This window comes from Cucurbita pepo, chromosome 18 (genome assembly GCF_057944985.1).
Source record: "Cucurbita pepo subsp. pepo isolate OVF chromosome 18, ASM5794498v1, whole genome shotgun sequence".
NCBI lineage: Eukaryota > Viridiplantae > Streptophyta > Magnoliopsida > Cucurbitales > Cucurbitaceae > Cucurbita > Cucurbita pepo.
In genome coordinates, this window is record NC_141815.1 from 8,349,579 (window position 1) to 8,369,538 (window position 19,960).

The window sequence follows — 19,960 nt, forward strand, 5'->3', positions numbered from 1 at the left end:
CAAGTGGCGCTCATCTAGCCACGCGAGGGCCTAGATGAGTGTCATGATGTGACCGAGGAGAACGGTGCATCATTTAACACACCACACGAAGTGGGCACTGAAGACAAGTTGTGACATAAACAAGATAGAGACACGATTAGACATGAGGGGCAAAGATAGGCTTGTTGAAGGGCTAGGTAGGGTCTCGAGCCTTAACCTCGAAAGTCGGGGTTCTGGAAGGAATTTGGGCATGCGGTTTGGGAGTTAAGTCTGTCCATATGAAATATGAATGCTCACCAAGTTTTATGTCAATCGGACACCGGACGGACAATGCACGACACAGTATGACCGTTCACCAAAATCATGTCTATGCCTGAAAGATTGAAAATTGCTCAAAATGTAGTACAGGTGTACCATGGTGTTACTCCACCCCTGGGCCCTGCCCGGAAGATTGAAAAGGGTTACCACCCCAGGGCCCTGTGGCCTAGAGGTACCATGGTGTTAGCTCTCCACCACACTAGGCCTGTGGCCTACAAGGCCTACCATGGTGTTACCTCTCTACCAACCCTAGGCCTTCAACGGCCTACCATGGTGTTAGCTCTCTACCACCCCTAGGCCTGTGGCCTACAAGGGCCTACCCCACCCTTGGGCCCTGTGACTTAAGTGAGCTATGTGGCACATACGTGTGTCACAGTGTGGGCGAGCGTGCCGAGACGAGTGTCTCAAGCGACTTCCTTTGAAATGGATTTTTGAAGGACAGTACCGGACGACACGGGTGTGCCAGTATTGCGCCCCAACCCGCATGTTGGAGGTTGCTACATACACCCGCTATCTGATACGGTATCCTTAAATGACTCGGCATGGGCACGGGAGGGCCAATGCCTCAATAGAACCCGGATGGATGGATGTTCGAGAAGTCCCGATGAGATGAACAACACTCGGGTCCATTCTCGATGGCGTGACCGAACGAGTTATGATGGCTGGCGACATCCGGAAACTCGAGATGACAAGATGAGATGCAACATTGCATTGAGAGACATTGGCCCAGACAAAGGACAAAGTTGAGGGCGCAGGCGACGTGTGTGGTCAAGTAAGCAGCAGTGTGTGTGGTCAAGTAAGCTTGAATTACGCGTTCAATTGGCGAAGACAAACCTCGCTTAAGGCCCAACGAAGCCACAAACCCAGGGCAAAAAATATATATGAGACTAATTCCCCTTAAAGCTGATCGTGAGCATGTCAAGATAATGTAGGATCGTGACACTCCACCTCTCAAGTTAGACACAATTATGCCATTAAGGTTCTAAATGGTCTGATGTTGTGCTCCCACTTCTCAATCCTTCCTTTTATATTCCGGTACTCGAGTTTTATTTAAGAGATAAACCGCTTAGACCTAGGACGACCATTCAAAACGCACACTTAGGCCCCAATAAGACATTCTAGCTGCCTGAATAATGATAAAACTGTTCACGATGACAAAAGAATAATAATAACAATAAAGATTAAAAAAAAAAAAAAAAAAAAAAAAAAAAAAAAAAAAAAAATCTTAATCTATAAATAATTAATAATAATAAGTGGATTCAAAACACCAATGAAACTATACATAAAAAAAAAAACAATAAGACTCAAGCTATTCTATGACTCATGAAATAATAGTGTTTCCATAAAGTTTCTTTTTCTTTCTTTTCATATGATTTTTTGTTGAAAAAAAAAAAAAGAAAAAAAAAAGTAAGGATTTGAGCTTCTTCTTCAATGGAGCCCTAAAAATGGGGAACCAAAGACTTTGATGGGGTTTGGACAAGAACTTCATATTATGTGCAATAAGGAAGGTTGTGTTCTTGTATGATGCCTTCAATTTGTTGTCTCTAAACTGGTGTTGTTTGGGGCTTCTGCAACTTCTCTTCTCTGTACAACAGCCTTCTCTTGTTTGAGCTATACCCTTGGTACTGGTATATGATGCTGTAAACACATTGCCTCAAAGGCTCTATGTCGAATGCCTCGATGAATTGTAGATCCGTCGCCCTTGATTTCACGCCTGCATATCGCTGGTACTCCTCGAACACTGATGTCAAGCACCAGTTCTGGAACTTCCTCAGGCAACCCACGAGCGAGCCTGTTCGATGCTGCAATCAGGACATGTCAAAGCTTTATTAATATCCCTTTTGATGACGTTCGGGTTTGCTATTTTCAAAAACTATATTCAAAATCGTTGTTCAAGCTAAAGAAGGTAATTTCTAATATGGAGAGGTTTCCATATTGAATGCTTCGTTCCCCTCTCCAACCGATGTGGGATTTCACAATCCAACCCTTTAGGAGACCAGCATCATCGCTGGTACACCATCCAGTGTTTAGCTTTGATACCAATGGTAACAGCCTAAGCACACCGCTAGCAGCATCTACTAAGGAGAGGTTTCTACATAGGAATGGTTTGTTCCCTCTCCAACCAATGTGGAATCTCAAGGCTTCCCCTTAAGGTTTTGAAAGGCATCTAATAGGAAAAGGTTTCCACACTGAATGCTTCATTCCCCTCTCCAACCGATGTAGGATCTCGCAATCCATCCCACTTAGGGGACCAAGGTCCTCGTAGGCACACTGCCCAGTGTTTGGCTCTGATACCAATGGTAACAGCCCAAGCACACCGTTAGCAGCATCTACTAGGGAGAGGTTTCTACATAGGAATGGTTTGTTCCCTCTCCAACCAATGTGGGATCTCAAGGCTTCCCCTTAAGGTTTTGAAAGGCATCTAATAAGAAAAGGTTTCCACACTGAATGCTTCATTCCCCTCTTCAACCAAAGTCCTCGCTAGCACACCGCTCGGTGTCTAGCTCAATACCAATAGTAACAGCCCAAGCCCACCGCTAGCAGCGTCTACTAAGAAGAGGTTTCTACACCCTTATAAGGAATGTTTCATCCCCCTCTCCAACCGATGTGGGATCTCACACAAGAAAATGTCGTTATCAAACAACAGGGCTAACAAGGAATCACAATTGTTCCAACATGTGTAGATTTTCATACCAATAAATAGCATGGATAGGATTAGGATGGTACCTTTCCACGCTTGCAGTGGATCAAAATGGGGTGATTCCTAACATCTGAAAACCAGAGATAGAATTACAAACAAATTAAAAGATGTTCTAAAATCTGAAAAGATCATGATAAACAAGAACAAGGAATCATACGTATAAACTGAAATCCAATGAAAATTCTCAGTACCAATTAGGATTTTTAGGGCGTCCAGAATAGCATCCTTCGGTATCGAAACGAAAGGCTCCTGAAATCCAAGTGATTACTGATGATTATAACCAGCAAATACATATGTAACACACAAATAAGCAATTTGAAGGAAAAGGAAAGATCAAACTACCTTTGTCCCTTCAATTTTGAATTGAAAAAGCTTGATGTTATTAGCTCTAAGAAACTCCAAATTCTCCTCTGGGTAGGGTTCAGGACACAAATATCTGATTCAAGAAGGCAATCAAAATCAGAATCAAGATAGAAAACGATAATCCAAATCATCTCATTCTGTTAAAAGAAACCAATCCAAATTTCTTGTTAACAATTACAACCCTGCAACCAAATTCATCCCCAAAATTCAATACAAATCTTCTTATCCTCTTAATCAATCTAAATTTCTTATGAACAATTCCAACCTCCGTAATTCCATCCCCAATCTTAACTGAACCCATAGAGAATCGCTCAAGAACAAATTCAACCTACCCCCACAATTGACGCCCAATCTTAATCAAACCAAACGGGGAAAAAAGAAAGAAACAGAGCCAAAAATCACAAAACAAGAAACATCCAGAAGCCAGCCAGAACATTAACGAAACAGAAATCACAAAATCACGCAGAGGAACAACAAAATCAATAATCAGAATCAAGAACACCAGAAGAAAAAGAAAACCCAAATAGGGGATTAAGAATACAAACATGATGGAGCGGAGATTTAGATTCTTGAGGAAGGGAAAATTGGAAGGCTGAGGGAAGCCGGATCGGAAAATACCATCCTCAACACTGGAGAAGTTGGGGGGAGGAACAAGATCGTCGTCGACATCGCCGTCGTTCACTTGAAGCCTCATTCTGCGATGAATTATGGATTGAAGAACAGAAAAAATTGCAGAGAATCGAAAATCTAATGCAACCTGCGAAAACTTGGCGATCAGTAGGAATCGAAAATCTAATGCAACCTGCGAAAACTTGGCGATCAGTAGGAATCGAAAATCTAATGCATATAAAGGAAAATCTCTGGCATTCGAGACGAGCGCAGGTTGAATGGAACGGAAAACGGAGGCGATAGCGGTTTTTAAGAGAGAAAGATGCTGGCAAATCAAAACGGTGTCGTTTTGCAGATTTGGATTTTTTTTTTTTTTTTTAAATTCAAATTCCGCTTTTTTCAGTTATTGAATTTATTTGGAATTGGATATTTTAATTATGCAAATTAATTATTTTTAAACATAATTTAAAAGATATCTTTCTAAATAAAAAAATTTACACAAAATAATAATAATAATTTAAATCTCAAAATTTAGTTAATGTAAATTAAATATTATTAGTTCTATTTATTAAAATACATTTAAATTTCAAAATTTGGATATGTTTTTGAATTATTTGGAAAAAAAAAAAAGAAATTTAAGATTAAGTTGTATTTAATTTGAATTTATTTTCTAAATTAATATCCAATAATGATTTTTATCATTTGATTATTTTCCAAAATTAGAATTTAAATTTATCTTTTTATTTTGTTATCAAAACAAAATTCCGGATTTTTTTAAAAAGAAAAAATCGTATTTTACTAAATTATTTTATTAAAATATGGTATTGACACATTTGTTTTATTTAAAGATTTTTTTTTATTTATTGACAAATATTTAAGTTTTTTCAAATTAATTTAAGTTAAATATTAATAAAATAAATTATTAAATACCCAATTTTATGGATTAAAATGAAATAAATAAAAATTCGGTATTTATAAATTATTTATTTATTATTTTAAAAGAAAAGTTGATGGAATTTTTTAAAACTTTAATAATTAAAATTGACGAGGGAAAAATGTGGAGAAGTCGTAAAAAAAAAAAAAAAAAAAAAAAAAAAAAAAAAAAAAAAAAAAGTGAAAACGACGTGGAATTTATGTCGTTTTGCCCTTTTTTATATTATTAATTAATTAAAAATACAATTTCATTGGACCAATTCCTCTAGTGGTCGTAAGGACAAAATAGTGATTTATGAAACTTTAAAGGGCAAAAAGGTCCGTTCAAACATATTTTCGTTATTAGATCAAAAGCATACACCATTTGGACTCGAATAGTTGTGATAGTGTAAACGATGTGACTGTCTTTTCAAACATATCTCTACTGTTGGATCATAAACGTTTCATATTTTATGGTCTCGATCTGTGAGATCTCACATTGGTTAAAGAGGAGGACGAAACATTTCTTATAAGAGTGTGGAAATCTCTCCCTAGTAGACGCTTTTTTAAAACTGTGAGGCTGATAAATCATACCTAATGGGCCAAAGCGGACAATATCCACTAGCAGTGGGTTTGGACTGTTACAAATGGTATCAGAGCCAACACGTTGAGCTGTGTGCCAGTGAAGACATTGAGCTCCCAAGGGGGTGGATTATGAGATCTCACATTCCTTATAAGAGTGTGGAAATCGTGAGACTAACGGGGATACGCAAGCGGACAATATCTGCTATCAGTGAGTTCGGACGGTTACACGATCACACCCTTACATGAAATGATAATCCAATTCGTTGAGTAACGACTTTGACCCGAATAGTTGTAACAAAACAAAAATGAAATAACAAAAATTCAGGCAAAGATTCAAATCTACGAGCTCTTTAGTGTTATATTCAGATCGATAAGTAATTCTAAGTTTCCCGAAATTTTCTTATCGACGATGGAAGAAGAAAAAAAAGGAAAATTACTAAAATGGGTTTTAAATATTTTATTAATATTTAAATTTGGAGTCAAATATTGAGTAGAAAAAAACATAAATTTGTTAGGAGGTTTAGTTTGAAAGAGTCCAAATCCAAAAGCTGCCATACGATGTTGACTGTCCCTTTGTCTTGTCAGGAAGCTTCCATGAAGCATTTAACTTTTTGTTGTAACCGTTCAAGCACACTGCTAATAGATATTGTCTGTTTTGACTTATTACGTATCGTCGTCAACCTCACGGTTTTAAAATGCGTCTATTAGGGAGAGGCTTCCACACCCTTATAAAGAACGTTTCGTTCCCCTCTCCAATCGATGTAAGATCTCACAATCCACTCCGTTTAAGGGCCTAGCATCTTCGTTGGCACACCGCCTAGAGTCAAGCTCTAATACCATTTGAAACAACTGAAGCCCACCGCTAACAGATATTGTCTGCTTTGGCACGTTACATATCGTTGTCAGTCTCACGGTTTTAAAATGCATCTATTGGAGAGAAGTTTTCACACCCTTATAAAGAATGTTTTGTTCCCCTCTCTAGTCGATATGAGATCTCACAGTCCACTCCTCAAAGGTCCAACGTCCTCACTCGCACACCGCCCAATGTCTAATTCTGATACAATTTGAAACATTCCAAGCCCACCACTAACAGATATCGCAGTCAATTTAACAGTTTTAAAATGCATTTATTAGGGAGAGGTTTCCACACTCTTACAAGGAATATTTCGTTCCCCGCTCCAACCGATGTGAGATCATCATTCAAATATAGTCTCGATTCATTAATATATTCTTTCTTTACTCGAACGTCATAAATTATCAATTATCATTAAGAAATTTTTCATCGTTCTTTTGTCAATAACATATTAGAATCTAAATGTAGGCTATTATTTCTTTATTTAGTTTCAATGATGATATTATTATTTACAACAACGTTCATAATATATTCCTATCTTGTAAACAAAAATATATTCTTATCTTGATTCGTTCTTATCCGATTGTTTTAAAATTTAAGAACGAATCAGACACAAATTTAAAAATTTAAGAACTAAACTTATAATTTAACATCACGTTTGATACAGTTCCGTTCTCAATTGCGTTAGTTCCAAACAAAGAATTTTAAAAGTTTTCGACGTAAATTTTTGTGTGTACAACGTAAAAAAAATTGAGACCAACTAGGTCATATGTAACAGCCCAAACCCACCGCTAGTAGATATAATCCTTTTTGAATTTTTCCTTCCGAGCTTCCTCTCAAAGTTTTAAAACACGTCTGCTAGTGAGAGATTTTCACACCCTTATAAGGAATTCTTCGTTCTTCTCTCCAACTAACGTGGGATCTCACATTATATCTTTACAGTTTTTTTTCCCGATAAGTTTAATAATGTGAGGCTAAAGCTCGGAGCATATAATTTAGGACATATATACCCTTAATTAATGACTTGGTCGTCTAACTAAGTACCACGCTCGGTCGTATCCGACGTGGATGGAACCTTTTGGACCATAAAAGGTAAGAAAAGTCCTAAAGAACGGTCAAAAGAAGTGGCTTAGTTTTTGGTCAACTAGTCATGGGCTGCTTCCAAGCACCCACGAGGGGTCTAATCTTTGTCTTATTACTTAAGTTAGTGACAAATGACTAATTGAGCTCCTTTAGACATTATTTGTCTTGTTTTCTTTTGAGTCGGTTTATGGTAAGCATGCACGTGTGCTATCGATATAGGCAGGCATGAGCGTTCATATGACCCGATAATCTAACCAACTCAAACTATTCAACACAAACCATAAAAGTTGGGTTAGGTTCGATTTTTTTTTTCCAGTCTCGGTTAGAGCTGAATTTTTGAAAATTTGAAAACTTGATTTGGGTTTGACCTTTTTTGGTCGGGTCAACTTGACCAACGTGAAAATATGGGTACAACTCAACCCAACCTTACCCTACTTTTAAAAGATTAAGAATATTTAACATTTGTAACCGATTAGTGATGCGATATGACTTGTGAATGTTTGATATTTGAACTCTACGAGATTTTAGTTATTAATATAATATGTATCGTGGATCAGTATACTTTTTTTAAATAATTAGAAAAAAAAAAAAAACAACCCAAAAAACCCAACTAGAAATTAGGGGATCGGTTGGGTTGTGAACTCTATTCGGGTTGCTCGGATGTTCAACCTAGCCTTAACCTAACCCGTGTACAGCCTTGTTTGGAATACTATAAATTAAGTATACTTTCCCTTCTGGCCCATGAATTTGCAAAAATAGATTATTCTAATACAACCTATAATAACGACCCGAACGTATGATTACCCAGTTCTAGAATTTTGATCAAGATGTATGATCTAAATTTTCTCGTCTAATTAAATTGTCGTAAAACTGGTCCAACATTCTCGAACAACAATCGTGCATGAACTATATTATCTTAAATGTGTTGTAGAAACATTATATTATACATAAATATAAACCCATATGAACACAATCATCAAACAAGCATTAAAAACAACATGGAGAGTTATTTTTTCAAATGGATTAGGGTTTTCATTTTATGTTCATCGGCTTTTTCTTTGCTCGGGTGAGAACGAGAGCTTCATTTTGGTAAAATTTTATATTTCGATTCTTATTTTCGAAGCTTTGAGAGTTCTTCAAGCTTTTCTCTAATGGGGTTTTCCGACCAACTTCCTCTTCCTCGTCTTCCTCTTTTTCACGTTCTTCCAAAAACAAAACAAAAACTACGTAAGTTCGAACGGAAAACAAAGCTCGATTTGTCGTAAATATGAATCGAATTTCATTCCATGTTTGTTGTTACTCGCTAAGAAAATTTCGAACACGAACAAAGAAAGAGAAAAAAGAGAGAGATTTGATCTAGGAGAAGAGATGGACTCGGGCTCGGGCTCGGGTCTTGCATTGTGATGAATGCCCACAGCCACACTCGACTCGGAGATGCATCCGAGAAAGGAAGAAGAACAAATCTCTCCATTTTACGTCTCGTCGTCGTTGTTCACGTTCAAAAGAGAAAGAGAGGGAGAGAAGAAATAATGGGTTTACTTTATGATTTTAGCAAATATTCTCATTTTCCATGCACAATCCACACTTCTCGGAGACTTAGCGTCCTCGCTGGCACACCACCCGGTGACTAGCTCTAATACCACTGTAACAGCCCAAGTCCACTGTTAACCAATTTTGTCAGCTATCAACTATAATATTCAACATAATTTCTAAAAAACTCAAATTTCAATATTGCGAATAAATTAGTTACGTTGATGTACCGAAGATGAGGACAAGAAATATAACCCTCGTTCTCGACCTCATGTAGCTAACACGAAATTTTTTTTCTCTACTCTTTGTTTCATTCCTTGTTTAACCGAATTCTCGTCCGAACGGAGTCCTAGTCTTGTAAACATGGGAGTTCTCACTTACCCTTTCTTATGAAACAAGTCCATTTCATAACCTTGTAGCTTTGGTGTTCCATTTTCCTTTTTTTAAGGTTACCCCTTGTCTCTTTACTTAATTTGGACTCTAACTTGGAAAGTAGTGTCTCCCAAGCAATGTCTTGTTCAAAGAATCTAAACCCTTCTCGGGGTGGGAGATTGAATATCTTTAACACACTTCGGTAAAAGATAATACCGATCCAGGCATATTGAGCTTAAGACAATACGAATCGAAATGCAATATACGTGTGAGACTTCAGAACAAATCGTGTGCTAAACTTGAATGCAATATACGTGTTAGACTTTAGAGCACCTACTCTAGGGCAATCTCCCGTTGGCCATTTATGTGCAACCTCAAGCGACATGACCACTCTTACGGTACCTATGACAAAAGTGGTGACACCCTTGTACCAAATGTTATGCAGTAGTGATTACTTCTTCGAAGAAACTCCACCATAGACAACAGTGCAATAGTAGATAGTGGTATTGTATCTAACCGTGACACATGGGAATAGCTCTATGATAGTGAAATTGGAAACGAAAAGGATCGAATGAAACCAACCATAACAAAAACGAAATTGAGCCAAGATTAAAATAGAAGTGCACTTCATCGATCTGTAACGAAATAGTCAGGGGCGAAGAAAGTGAGCTACTATGTGATGATCGAAGACGAGAATTGACGAGATGGCCTGATGAAATTGGGCGAGTGAGAATATCACTGCACGGTGAAATCGAAACGCGACGAACCCTATGAATGGCGGATTGGAAATTTAGGGGTAGATTTTGAATGAATGAGATCATTTTTAAATTTCCAAATATGTTTCTTTTCTTAATTGATTGTCAATTGATGAGAAGTGGAGGGCATTTTGGTAATTACAAGTTCTTACTACAAAAAAAAAAAAATGTAATATTTAATCCATTTTATTTTAGCTAGCCCAAGAAAATTACCCGAGATCCAGCCCAATAACAAATGGGCCAGGCCCAATTACCCATAAATGGGCTAGGCCCAATTATCCACAAATGGGCCGGGCCCAATTATCCACAAATTAAATGCAAATGGGTCCATGTCAATTGAAACTAAGAATATATATATATATATATATATATATATATATATATATATATATATATATATATATATATATATATATTTTTTTTTAATTATCAATTTCAATTTGAAGAAGAGGAAAAATATAAATAAAGATTAGACTAAATATATAATACGCTCGTACTACGAATTCTACACATACGTCTGCAACCCGACACTCTTCAATGCTAACCTTTTGTTCGTAGCGTCTCGATGCTACATTGAAATACGAGGGAAAATTGGAAAATTGAACCAATGTCTAGACTTACAATTAGGGCTTCGGCCCGAACATTTGAAAGAATTGTGGGCTTTTGGCTTCTATTTCGATTTTTCACTTTGATGCAATTTCGGTTTGATTAGTCAAAAGCTAGAGGATACGCTTAAAAGCTAAGAAAAAATTCAAAGTTCCAGGTCACGAAACATGATATTGAAAGCGAGTTTGGTACGTGTCGAAAACTTCTCTCTCTCTCTTTTACTTTATAGTTTCCTATTTTAGACTTGTTCACGTTTTTTTTATTGCACCAATTATTCGCGTATGGTTACACGATTTTCTAATCTGTGGGTTACAGATTCTTTTCGTGTGGTCTAAGTTAGTTTCATCCGGACCCTGAAATTCTGGCATGAACGGGAAGAATTTTCGTGTAAATCACGCTAGTTTTCTAATATGGTAAGAGAGTTAATTGAATTTGGAAAATAAATTAACTAAACGTTCAGACATTTACCCTCGATTAAGAGGTAAAAAATTCGAGTTCATCTCTCGGTAAATGACATCAGACATCGTGCCAATGAACTACGATACTAAGAACGTGAATATTCGTTTACCCAGTAAAGTAATTAACTCAATATAGCATGATTCTATTCGGTAATCTAAATGAAAATTATATATGATATAAGGATCCCACCAACCACTAGAATAGGTAGTAGTGCTAGGGAGGTCCTAGCAACTTTTTCGATGATTAAGACCTCTCGTCAACGTCAAGATCCTTGTGCTACCAACTTAACTATATTTAACTTTAGGTTAAAATCATTTTTTTCGAGCCAAACAGTTGGACAGTGTGACAACAACGACGCTGGCTCCCAATGGGGTAGATTATGAGATCCCTAGTAGACGTGTTTTAAAACCATAAGACTAACAACGATACGTAATGGGGTCAAAGCAGACAATGTCTACTAACAGTGAGTTTGAGCTATTACAAATGGTATCAGAGCCAAACACTAGGTAGTGTGCTAGCGAGGACATTAGGCCCTCAACAGGGGTGAATTGTGAGATCCCTAGTAGACGCGTTTTAAAACCATAAGACTGACAACGATACGTAATGGGTCAAAACAGACAATGTCTACTAACAGTGAGTTTGAGCTGTTACAAATGGTATCAGAGCCAAACACCAGGCAGTGTGCCAACGATAACGTTAAGCCCTCAACAGGGGTGAATTGTGAGATCCCTAGTAGACGCGTTTTAAAACCATAAGACTGACAACGATACGTAATGGGGTCAAAACATACAATGTTTACTAACAGTGAGTTTGAGCTGTTACAAATGGTATCAGAGCCAAATACGAGCAGTATGCCAACGAGGACATTAAGCCCTGAAGAGGGGACAGAGCCAACAACGAGGACATCAGGCCCTCGAGAGAGGTGGATTGTGAGATCCTTAATAAACGCGTTTTAAAATCACGTCATTTTCCCCTTTTTATAATCTCACTTTTTTGCATAGTTGGGCTTCATATACTATTTTATTATAACAAAGCAAAGCATCAAACAAAAAAAAAAAAAAAACCCATTAAAACAAATAATTTATTTAATCAATGCAATGAATTAGACATTAATATTAATAATAATAAATAATCCCCATCAAATCAAAATATATATATATATATATATATATATAACACATTATCAGTTTGACACCACAATACAATTTAATCAATTAAATTACTAAAACTGGAAACGTCTTGATTAAGAAAAATACAAAAATTTCAAAGTTGCCGTTAGAGCCGACTTTTTTACCCCCACTCGTTACTCTCGTGCCACAAACTTTCCTTATTTGAAAATCATTTTAAAAAATAGGGTGAGTATTAAAAATACTCCGTAAGACACTTCCCTGTTTAAGTCAGATATACGATCTTTTATATATCTAATGAAACATAATCGAGGAACCCTAATGGTTAATTACCCAAAATACACAGTGTAATCGTCCTACTAGAAAATGTGATCGTTTAGTTTATATTTACAAAAACTTTAACACGACATCAATAATTATACGACATGGTATTATAAAATAATGACATTTTAACCTATAGTAACACTGATGAAACTTTACCATTGGGTAACGTTTTTTGTGATGTCACACATTGATAGGGGAGGAGAACAAACCACCATTTATAAGGATGTGGAAACCTTCCTCTTGCAGACGCGTTTTAAAGCTTTGAGGGGAAGCCCAAGAAGGACAATATCTACTAGCGGTGGATCTCGGGCGTTACATTACCATTGTATCTAAAAAGTCTTTGCGGGTAACCTTTTTACTCGAAGGTTGACGTGATACACTGAATAGATACTCGATACTCGATACTCGATACTGGAATAATGATATGCATTTTAAACCAATTTTTCTTGCTTATTTAACTTTATTTTATGCCTACTTCTTTACGTCGTGTTACATCGTATCATATTAATTGAGAATTATTTATATAAATAAATAAATAAATAAATAGAGTAAAAAGAAATAATTGGAGAATTAATATAATAAAGAAGGAAGCTGAAAAATGGTATAACTGTTGGAAGAAGCGGTCCGAAGGTGAGGGTGAAGGGTTTAGACCACGCGCAAGGAGTCGCGTGAGAGGCAGACGCTTGGGTGATCCACCCACTTTGTTGTTACTGATTCACTTCTCATTGCACTACCACCACTGAAAAAGAAAAAGGCTAAAATGTTAGCAGGAATCTGATGAACGTGGCGTAACCAAAGCGAGAGTTAAATCTAAATCTCCTAATCGCGAGAGTCTTCAAATCTTCGTCGTCCGTTTTTCGTCTCTAAAGATCGTCAGCAACAATGGAGGGACGGATGTTTTGGTTGGTTTCGTTACTCTATTCTCTCTCTTTTTAGTTTTTTTGTGTGGAGAGGAGAAGACAACGCCCTTTCCTTTCTTTCTCTCTCCCTCTCTCTCTCTAAAAAAACCCACTTACTGAAATCGTCAATCAATCCCCATATACATAACTTTTCGTTTCGATTCTCTGTTTCCCCCCCTTTTTTTGGTTTTGGGAAGGAAATTGGATGGTGGGTTTTTGATTTTTGTCGAAATTGGTGCTCTGGTGGTGGTGGGTTGTGGTGGAAATGGGGATTTGGGTGGTGGGTTTTGATGGGATGAGTTCTTCGCCGGCGATGAGGCGGTGATTTCAGGACCATGTTCCTCTGCGATGGAGTACGATTCTGGAATTCCGATGTCTGTGACGGAGGGACACTCCTCTGCTCTCACACCATCCTTGCGCGAAGGTTCTCTTGCTAATTTCGGTATCGTTTATTCGTTTCTTTTTCCCCCTTTTCCCTTTTGCAGATTGCAATTTCTTCTTACTCTCTGTCTTTTTGTTGTTTGCTTATCTGGGTTTTTGTGATGTGTTTGAGTCATCCATTTCGATGTGCACATACTCTTATCTGATTGTTTTGTACGTTAATCCTCTGCTTTGCCCATGTCTTGCATCGAGTTTTCGTTTCGATCTGTGGTGTATGCCTCTGTTTTGCTGGATTTTTGTTCGTGGTTGTTGTTTTTTTGGTCTCGAATGATCCCGAGGAAGAGATTTAATTAAATTCCTGATACATTTCCGGTTCATATCTTTGTCTCAATCTCCATTGGAGGCACGATGGTTGCTCTGATGATGGTATGATCCATATAAAATGTTGTTTCGTAAATCTTTACCCATTATACGTTTGTAATGTTTACAAAATTTCTGTGGAATAGAAAGTGGTTGATCCATCTTATACTCAGCTGCTTCCAGCCTCTTCTGCTTTTTATGGCAAAACTTTTGGATTCTAGACTTGGAAAGTTGAGATGCTCCCTTGAAGTTATGAGGTTCATTTTATAATGAATGTAATCGAGAATCACAAGAAAACAAAACAAAACAAAACAAAAAAACAATGATCCTTCTAGATTGGAAGGTGTTTTTGTAAGTAGTTCTTGTTGGGAGGGAGAGCCCTCTTCCCCGGCCTCTAAGTTGTCTTTCGTGTAATGCATCTTTTAAGTTTCGTTTCAAAAAAGTGCAAGTAAAAGTCCTTGATTGAAAAAGTTGTATTCGTTTAATGGGTTCATCGACAAAGGTCCCAATTCGGTTGCATTATGAGACAGCTTAAGATGTTCTAAATGATAAAGCATTTGAAGAGGTTTTATCTATTTTTGGTTTAGCTTTTTGCTGTTTGGTTTGGTCTTAATGGGTCGTCATTTTAGTTTTTCGTTCAGACTCTTGTATTTTCGTCTTTGTTGTTGGACGTTTTAATCTATTTCCCTTTGGGTGGTTGTATCCTTGAATACTGTTCTTCCTTTTCGTCCATCGCTGAGAAGTTTGTACTTGATCCGTTCTCTCTTTCACAAGGTAATCCAAAAGAGAGTCATTATTTGTGTCACATCTCAAGAGAAAGCTTTCCGGTTATCTCTCAAATTATAGGCATTGAAGCGATTGAGAGGGAGAAAGAAAGAAAACTTTGCACACACCTCTCATTCTCCCTTTATTGATATAATAGAAAGCTTAAGCCCTTTCGATTGATCACGTGAGAAGCCCTCAATGAACTGCCTATAGTATAATATATACTAATCCGAGGAAGAATTGTAGTTTCTGCACCTTGCGTGATGTCTCCCAGTCCATCACGACTTGCATGCACCTTCTCTTGTTCCAACCAACTCATGTTGTCGCCCATCCAGTGCCCAAGGAACTAGACCTTATGCAAAGAACTAGTTAATCACCTTCTCAACCTGGTTCTAAGTGATAAGGAATTAAGAATTAACTATAGTTATGGAATCAAGAAATGAATTTCGGAGGATCATAACGTGACTTATCGAAGTGCTTTACTTCGAAGAACAAAAAAAAAAAGGCTCTTTTAGTGTTGTGTGTTTCCTATCAGCTATGTTGAAGCTTTTTTTAACATTCTTTTGTGCGTTCTTCTCTCCGATCATAATCAAAATGGACTGTGTTCTGACTAAGGAAGCGTATTAGCTAGGGGAAGGCGGGAAGTCTTTTTAGGCATTGTAAAAATGGTTTTGTATATTACTTTGTACCATTGCCTCAAGGATGCAATGGTACTCATATTACTATTCTATTCTTGGGCGTTCTATGCATTTATTCCGTTCACGCACCGCAAACTTCTATCTATTCATCATTTTCAATTCCACTTTGAATTGTGAATTTTCTCCATTGCTTCCCCGAACCATATATTCGAGCATATCTAACTATATTTTAGTTTTTGTTCGTACGTGAGCTTCATATATTTAGAATAGTATAGGTATCAAGTTTTGTGTCTTCAATATATTTTTCTTCTTTATAATGGGAGACTTACTTATCTAATGTCATACCAGATGCACTGTGGCAAATGAACTTAGGATCAGGTGAAATAATGGGATCTGGATCTTATCCCGTGCGACCCGGAGAGCCAGACTGTTCTTATTACATCAGAACTGGCCTATGCAGATTTGGAGCTACATGTAGATTTAATCATCCACCTAATAGGGAGCTGGTAATAAGCCGAAATGTGAATCTTTTAGTTTCTTAATTTATCGTCATTTTATGTTCTAAACATGCTAACTGAACGAACTGAACGGCTTTGGAGCTTCCCTAAAGTTGTTTATACTTAGTGGATAGAGCTATGAGTAGGAAATTAAAAGTGGTAAAACTTGTTTGTAACCTTAACTCGATGAACCTACTCGTCTCTCCGTTCATTCATTCACCTCACACTGTATAAGCCTGAAGCTAAAGATTTGAAATCATTTTATTCGCACAACAGGTTTGTCCTTGCACACACCGACCTTTTTTTTTAACTCGATTATGTGCTGAACTAAAAATAACAGATTATTCATCTACAGTATTTGAGAGTCGTTCTTGAAAATTTACAATTCATCTTGTGATGGAGTCATCCGTGATTTACTACACTTTACGTTCAGGCTATTGCCACTGCAAGAATGAAGGGGGAGTTCCCGGAAAGAATTGGACAACCAGAATGCCAGGCACGTACTTTTTTAATTAACGTATTACATCATGCGACATTTTATTCATTATAAATCTGCATATCAACATTTGGTTTCAGAGGTTTCGGTTTTGGTTTGGATTCAGGTCGTTTGTGTGACTTCGTAATACGATAGGTTTCTGTTGTTTTTTCAAGTTTTGGGGACTTCTTTTGCAACCTTTGTACTGTATAAATGAAATGTCCTTTTAAAAGAAAACACGGAAAGGAAAACCTGCACGTCATCATTAAGCTCCTAGCTACGTCGATGAGTAAACTATAACATGTTCAAGTTAATATGATGATTACATACTTCGACGGGACGAAGAAAAGAGAATTTAGGTGATCTTGTTTACCTCTAGATGGTTTCTTGTAATTTTATGGTGTACAAAGTTAAGGAGATCAATGACGAGAATGATGTGATCGTTCACATAACATAGCAAGCTAATACCGGTTAAAGCACCTTAGAACTTCCTCCGAGAGACAGCCGAGAGTATTTCCATTCGATAATTACTTGGTCGAAGAATATAATCAGTTCATTAGCTAATGGGATGTACTTATTTATCTCATATGTATATCAGGAATATTATTTTTTATGGTTCGGTTTGGTTTAGAATAACAAGGTCTTGGATATTATATTGTTTCGCTGGGTCTTGATTGACTCTTGACTTTTGTGGATGCTTAGCTTTATAAGAACTTAAATGGGCTCTAAACGGTCGAAGTATAGAACGTTTCCTTTATTTTTTACTATGATAATGACGTTTTCATTTGCACGTAATCCAGTACTACCTGAAGACAGGAACTTGCAAGTTCGGGGCTACGTGCAAGTTTCATCATCCTAGAGACAAGGCTGGGATTGCTGGAAGAGTTGCCTTAAATATTATTGGCTATCCACTTCGCCCGGTTAGGATACAACTTCTCCCTTTTAAAGATCTTCGATTGTCGAGCTACCTATGCTTTTATGCTAAAAATATTCATTGTTCATCCTCTCCTCCTCACTTCCAATTGTGCAGAGTGAACCTGAATGTGCTTATTATATAAGAACTGGACAATGTAAGTTCGGAAATACATGTAAATTCCACCATCCTCAACCGACTAATATGATGGTCTCACTGCGCGGTTCTCCTATTTATCCAACCGTACAATCGCCAACTCCTGGTCAGCAATCATATCCAGGAGGAAGTACAAATTGGTCGAGGGCGTCGTTCATTCCTAGTCCACGATGGGAAGGCCCTTCCAGTTATGCATCTTTAATATTACCTCAGGGAGTTCTTTCTGTTCCAGGTTGGAATGCATTCAATGTAAGTCTTATTCCTTACCCATGTTTGGCATAAGTCTGGTGTATATATTGTTATGTTTGTTTACTTGAAAGTCGATGGTTCGATCTCCTCCTCGCAATTGTTGAACTCAAAAATATATATGTTATATGTGTGTGTATACGTTCAGCAGCTTTCGGGGGGGTTTTTTTCCTTTGTCTTCTGCCAATTACGTTTCGAAGAAGGTTCAATGGTGGCTGCTACACCCTCTAGTGGATAAATGTTCAGTCTATCGCTTCGTTTTACCCTTAAGTAACATAAGATGGTGATTTTTACAGGATCAGCTCGGATCGGTTTCATCTTCAGAAAGTCCACAACAAACGGTAGGACGAGTGACTGAGTTAATGCAGGATCTGTAGCAGTCTCTTCTCCGATACGTTCTAACCGTCCTATTTGGGTTTTTTGACATTGCAGAGGGAGAATGTATTCCCTGAGAGACCTGGCCAGCCTGAATGTCAGTTTTATATGAAGACTGGAGATTGCAAGTTCGGTGCCGTTTGTCGATTTCATCATCCCAGAGAAAGAGTACTTCCTGCCCCAGATTGTGTCTTGAGTCCTATAGGCCTGCCGTTACGTCCGGTGAGTTAGTCGTGATGAAATAGCTAACTTTGATGTTCTAATTTACGCGGCGATATGTGGATCTGTAGATTAGAGACCCTTTTCCTGGTTTGATTCAATTCAAGTATGTTCTAACTAATATTAACACGAACAGGGAGAACCTTTGTGCATCTTCTATTCTCGTTACGGGATCTGTAAGTTCGGTCCAAGCTGCAAGTTCGATCACCCTATGGGAATCTTCACATACAATCTCTCAGCAGCAGCAGCAGCAGCAGCAGCAGCATCAGCCAACGCCCCAGTTCAGCATTTGTTTGGGACGTCTTCAGGATCAACTGCACTGAACTTGTCATCTGAAGGGCTAGTCGAAGCAGGATCTGCAAAACCGAGACGACTATCAATCTCGGAGACGCGAGAGATGCCATCTGACGACGAAAATATCGACACAGAAGGCTGAACACCGCCTTTTTACTCCTTTTACAATCTTTTGGAAGATAAAAAGAAGAAGAAGAAGAAGAGGTATTTGTAAATTCATTATGCCTTGCCTTGCAGGAAGGAAAAAAGATGTACAGGAGGGAGGGTTCATGTAAAGTTGATCCTGTTTTTTATGTCTGAAAACGCATGTTTCAGATGGCAGCAGAGATTAATTCCTCTGAGTTTTACTTTTTTTTTTCTTTTTTTAAATTTTATTTTATGTTTCTGCATTGTTGTATAAAAGGATCTGCAGATTATGTCGGGTTTTTTGTTCATCTTTGGTAAAAACAACAATTCATCATGAACTGCTTTCTCTTTGGGCTTTGGGAGTTTAAATTCTTGTAAAGAAACGCTTTGCTATTTCTCCCCAAATTTTGATGGCCTCTTTGGCTCTTCAATCAATCAATAATCTTGTTCTTCATGCTTTCAAATGTGTTTCTTACAGCACAGAGCTTGTGGATGAACTTCCTGTGGTTTGTTTCTATGTTTTGTTGTCTCAGGGTTTGAGTCTTCTTTATCAGTTCTGAAGCAAAATGGGCATGTCTTGGCTTCTCTCGAGCAGTTCGAAGAGTCGAAATCATGACAAATTGGGTTCTAGAACTCGACCCTGAATCAACATATCTGAAATTTCTAGTGATGGTAAGTTGTAGGGTTCGAAGAGTCGAAATCACGACAAATTGGGTTCTAGAACTCGACCCTGAATCAACATATCTGAAATTTCTAGTGATGGTAAGTTGTAGGGTTCGAAGAGTCGAAATCACGACAAATTGGGTTATAGAACTCGACCCTGAATCAACATATCTGAAATTTCTAGTGATGGTAAGTTGTAGGGTTCGAAGAGTCGAAATCACGACAAATTGGGTTCTAGAACTCGACCCTGAATCAACATATCTGAAATTTCTAGTGATGGTAAGTTGTAGGGTTCGAAGAGTCGAAATCACGACAAATTGGGTTCTAGAACTCGACCCTGAATCAACATATCTGAAATTTCTAGTTATGGTAAGTTG

General features: G+C 37.6%; 2 protein-coding genes across 2 annotated transcripts; one reads left to right on the forward strand and one right to left on the reverse strand.

The window, feature by feature from the left end:
* Positions 1-1,510: 1,510 nt before the first annotated feature.
* On the reverse strand, positions 1,511-4,284 carry LOC111780322 (inositol diphosphatase DSP3). Its single transcript, XM_087119592.1, has 6 exons — positions 4,164-4,284; positions 3,907-4,118; positions 3,341-3,434; positions 3,190-3,247; positions 3,025-3,068; positions 1,511-2,099 (listed from the first exon to the last, which is right to left on the reverse strand). The coding sequence occupies exons 2-6, from the start codon at positions 4,053-4,055 to the stop codon at positions 1,842-1,844; spliced, it is 603 nt and encodes a 200-aa protein (XP_086975718.1). The 5' UTR covers positions 4,056-4,118; positions 4,164-4,284; the 3' UTR covers positions 1,511-1,841.
* Positions 4,285-13,323: 9,039 nt separating this feature from the next.
* Positions 13,324-19,374, forward strand: LOC111779989 (zinc finger CCCH domain-containing protein ZFN-like). The gene is made up of 8 exons (XM_023660215.2): positions 13,324-13,917; positions 15,968-16,125; positions 16,550-16,612; positions 17,392-17,511; positions 17,622-17,909; positions 18,203-18,247; positions 18,339-18,503; positions 18,637-19,374. The coding sequence occupies exons 1-8, from the start codon at positions 13,824-13,826 to the stop codon at positions 18,934-18,936; spliced, it is 1,233 nt and encodes a 410-aa protein (XP_023515983.2). The 5' UTR covers positions 13,324-13,823; the 3' UTR covers positions 18,937-19,374.
* The last annotated feature ends 586 nt before the right edge of the window (positions 19,375-19,960 follow it).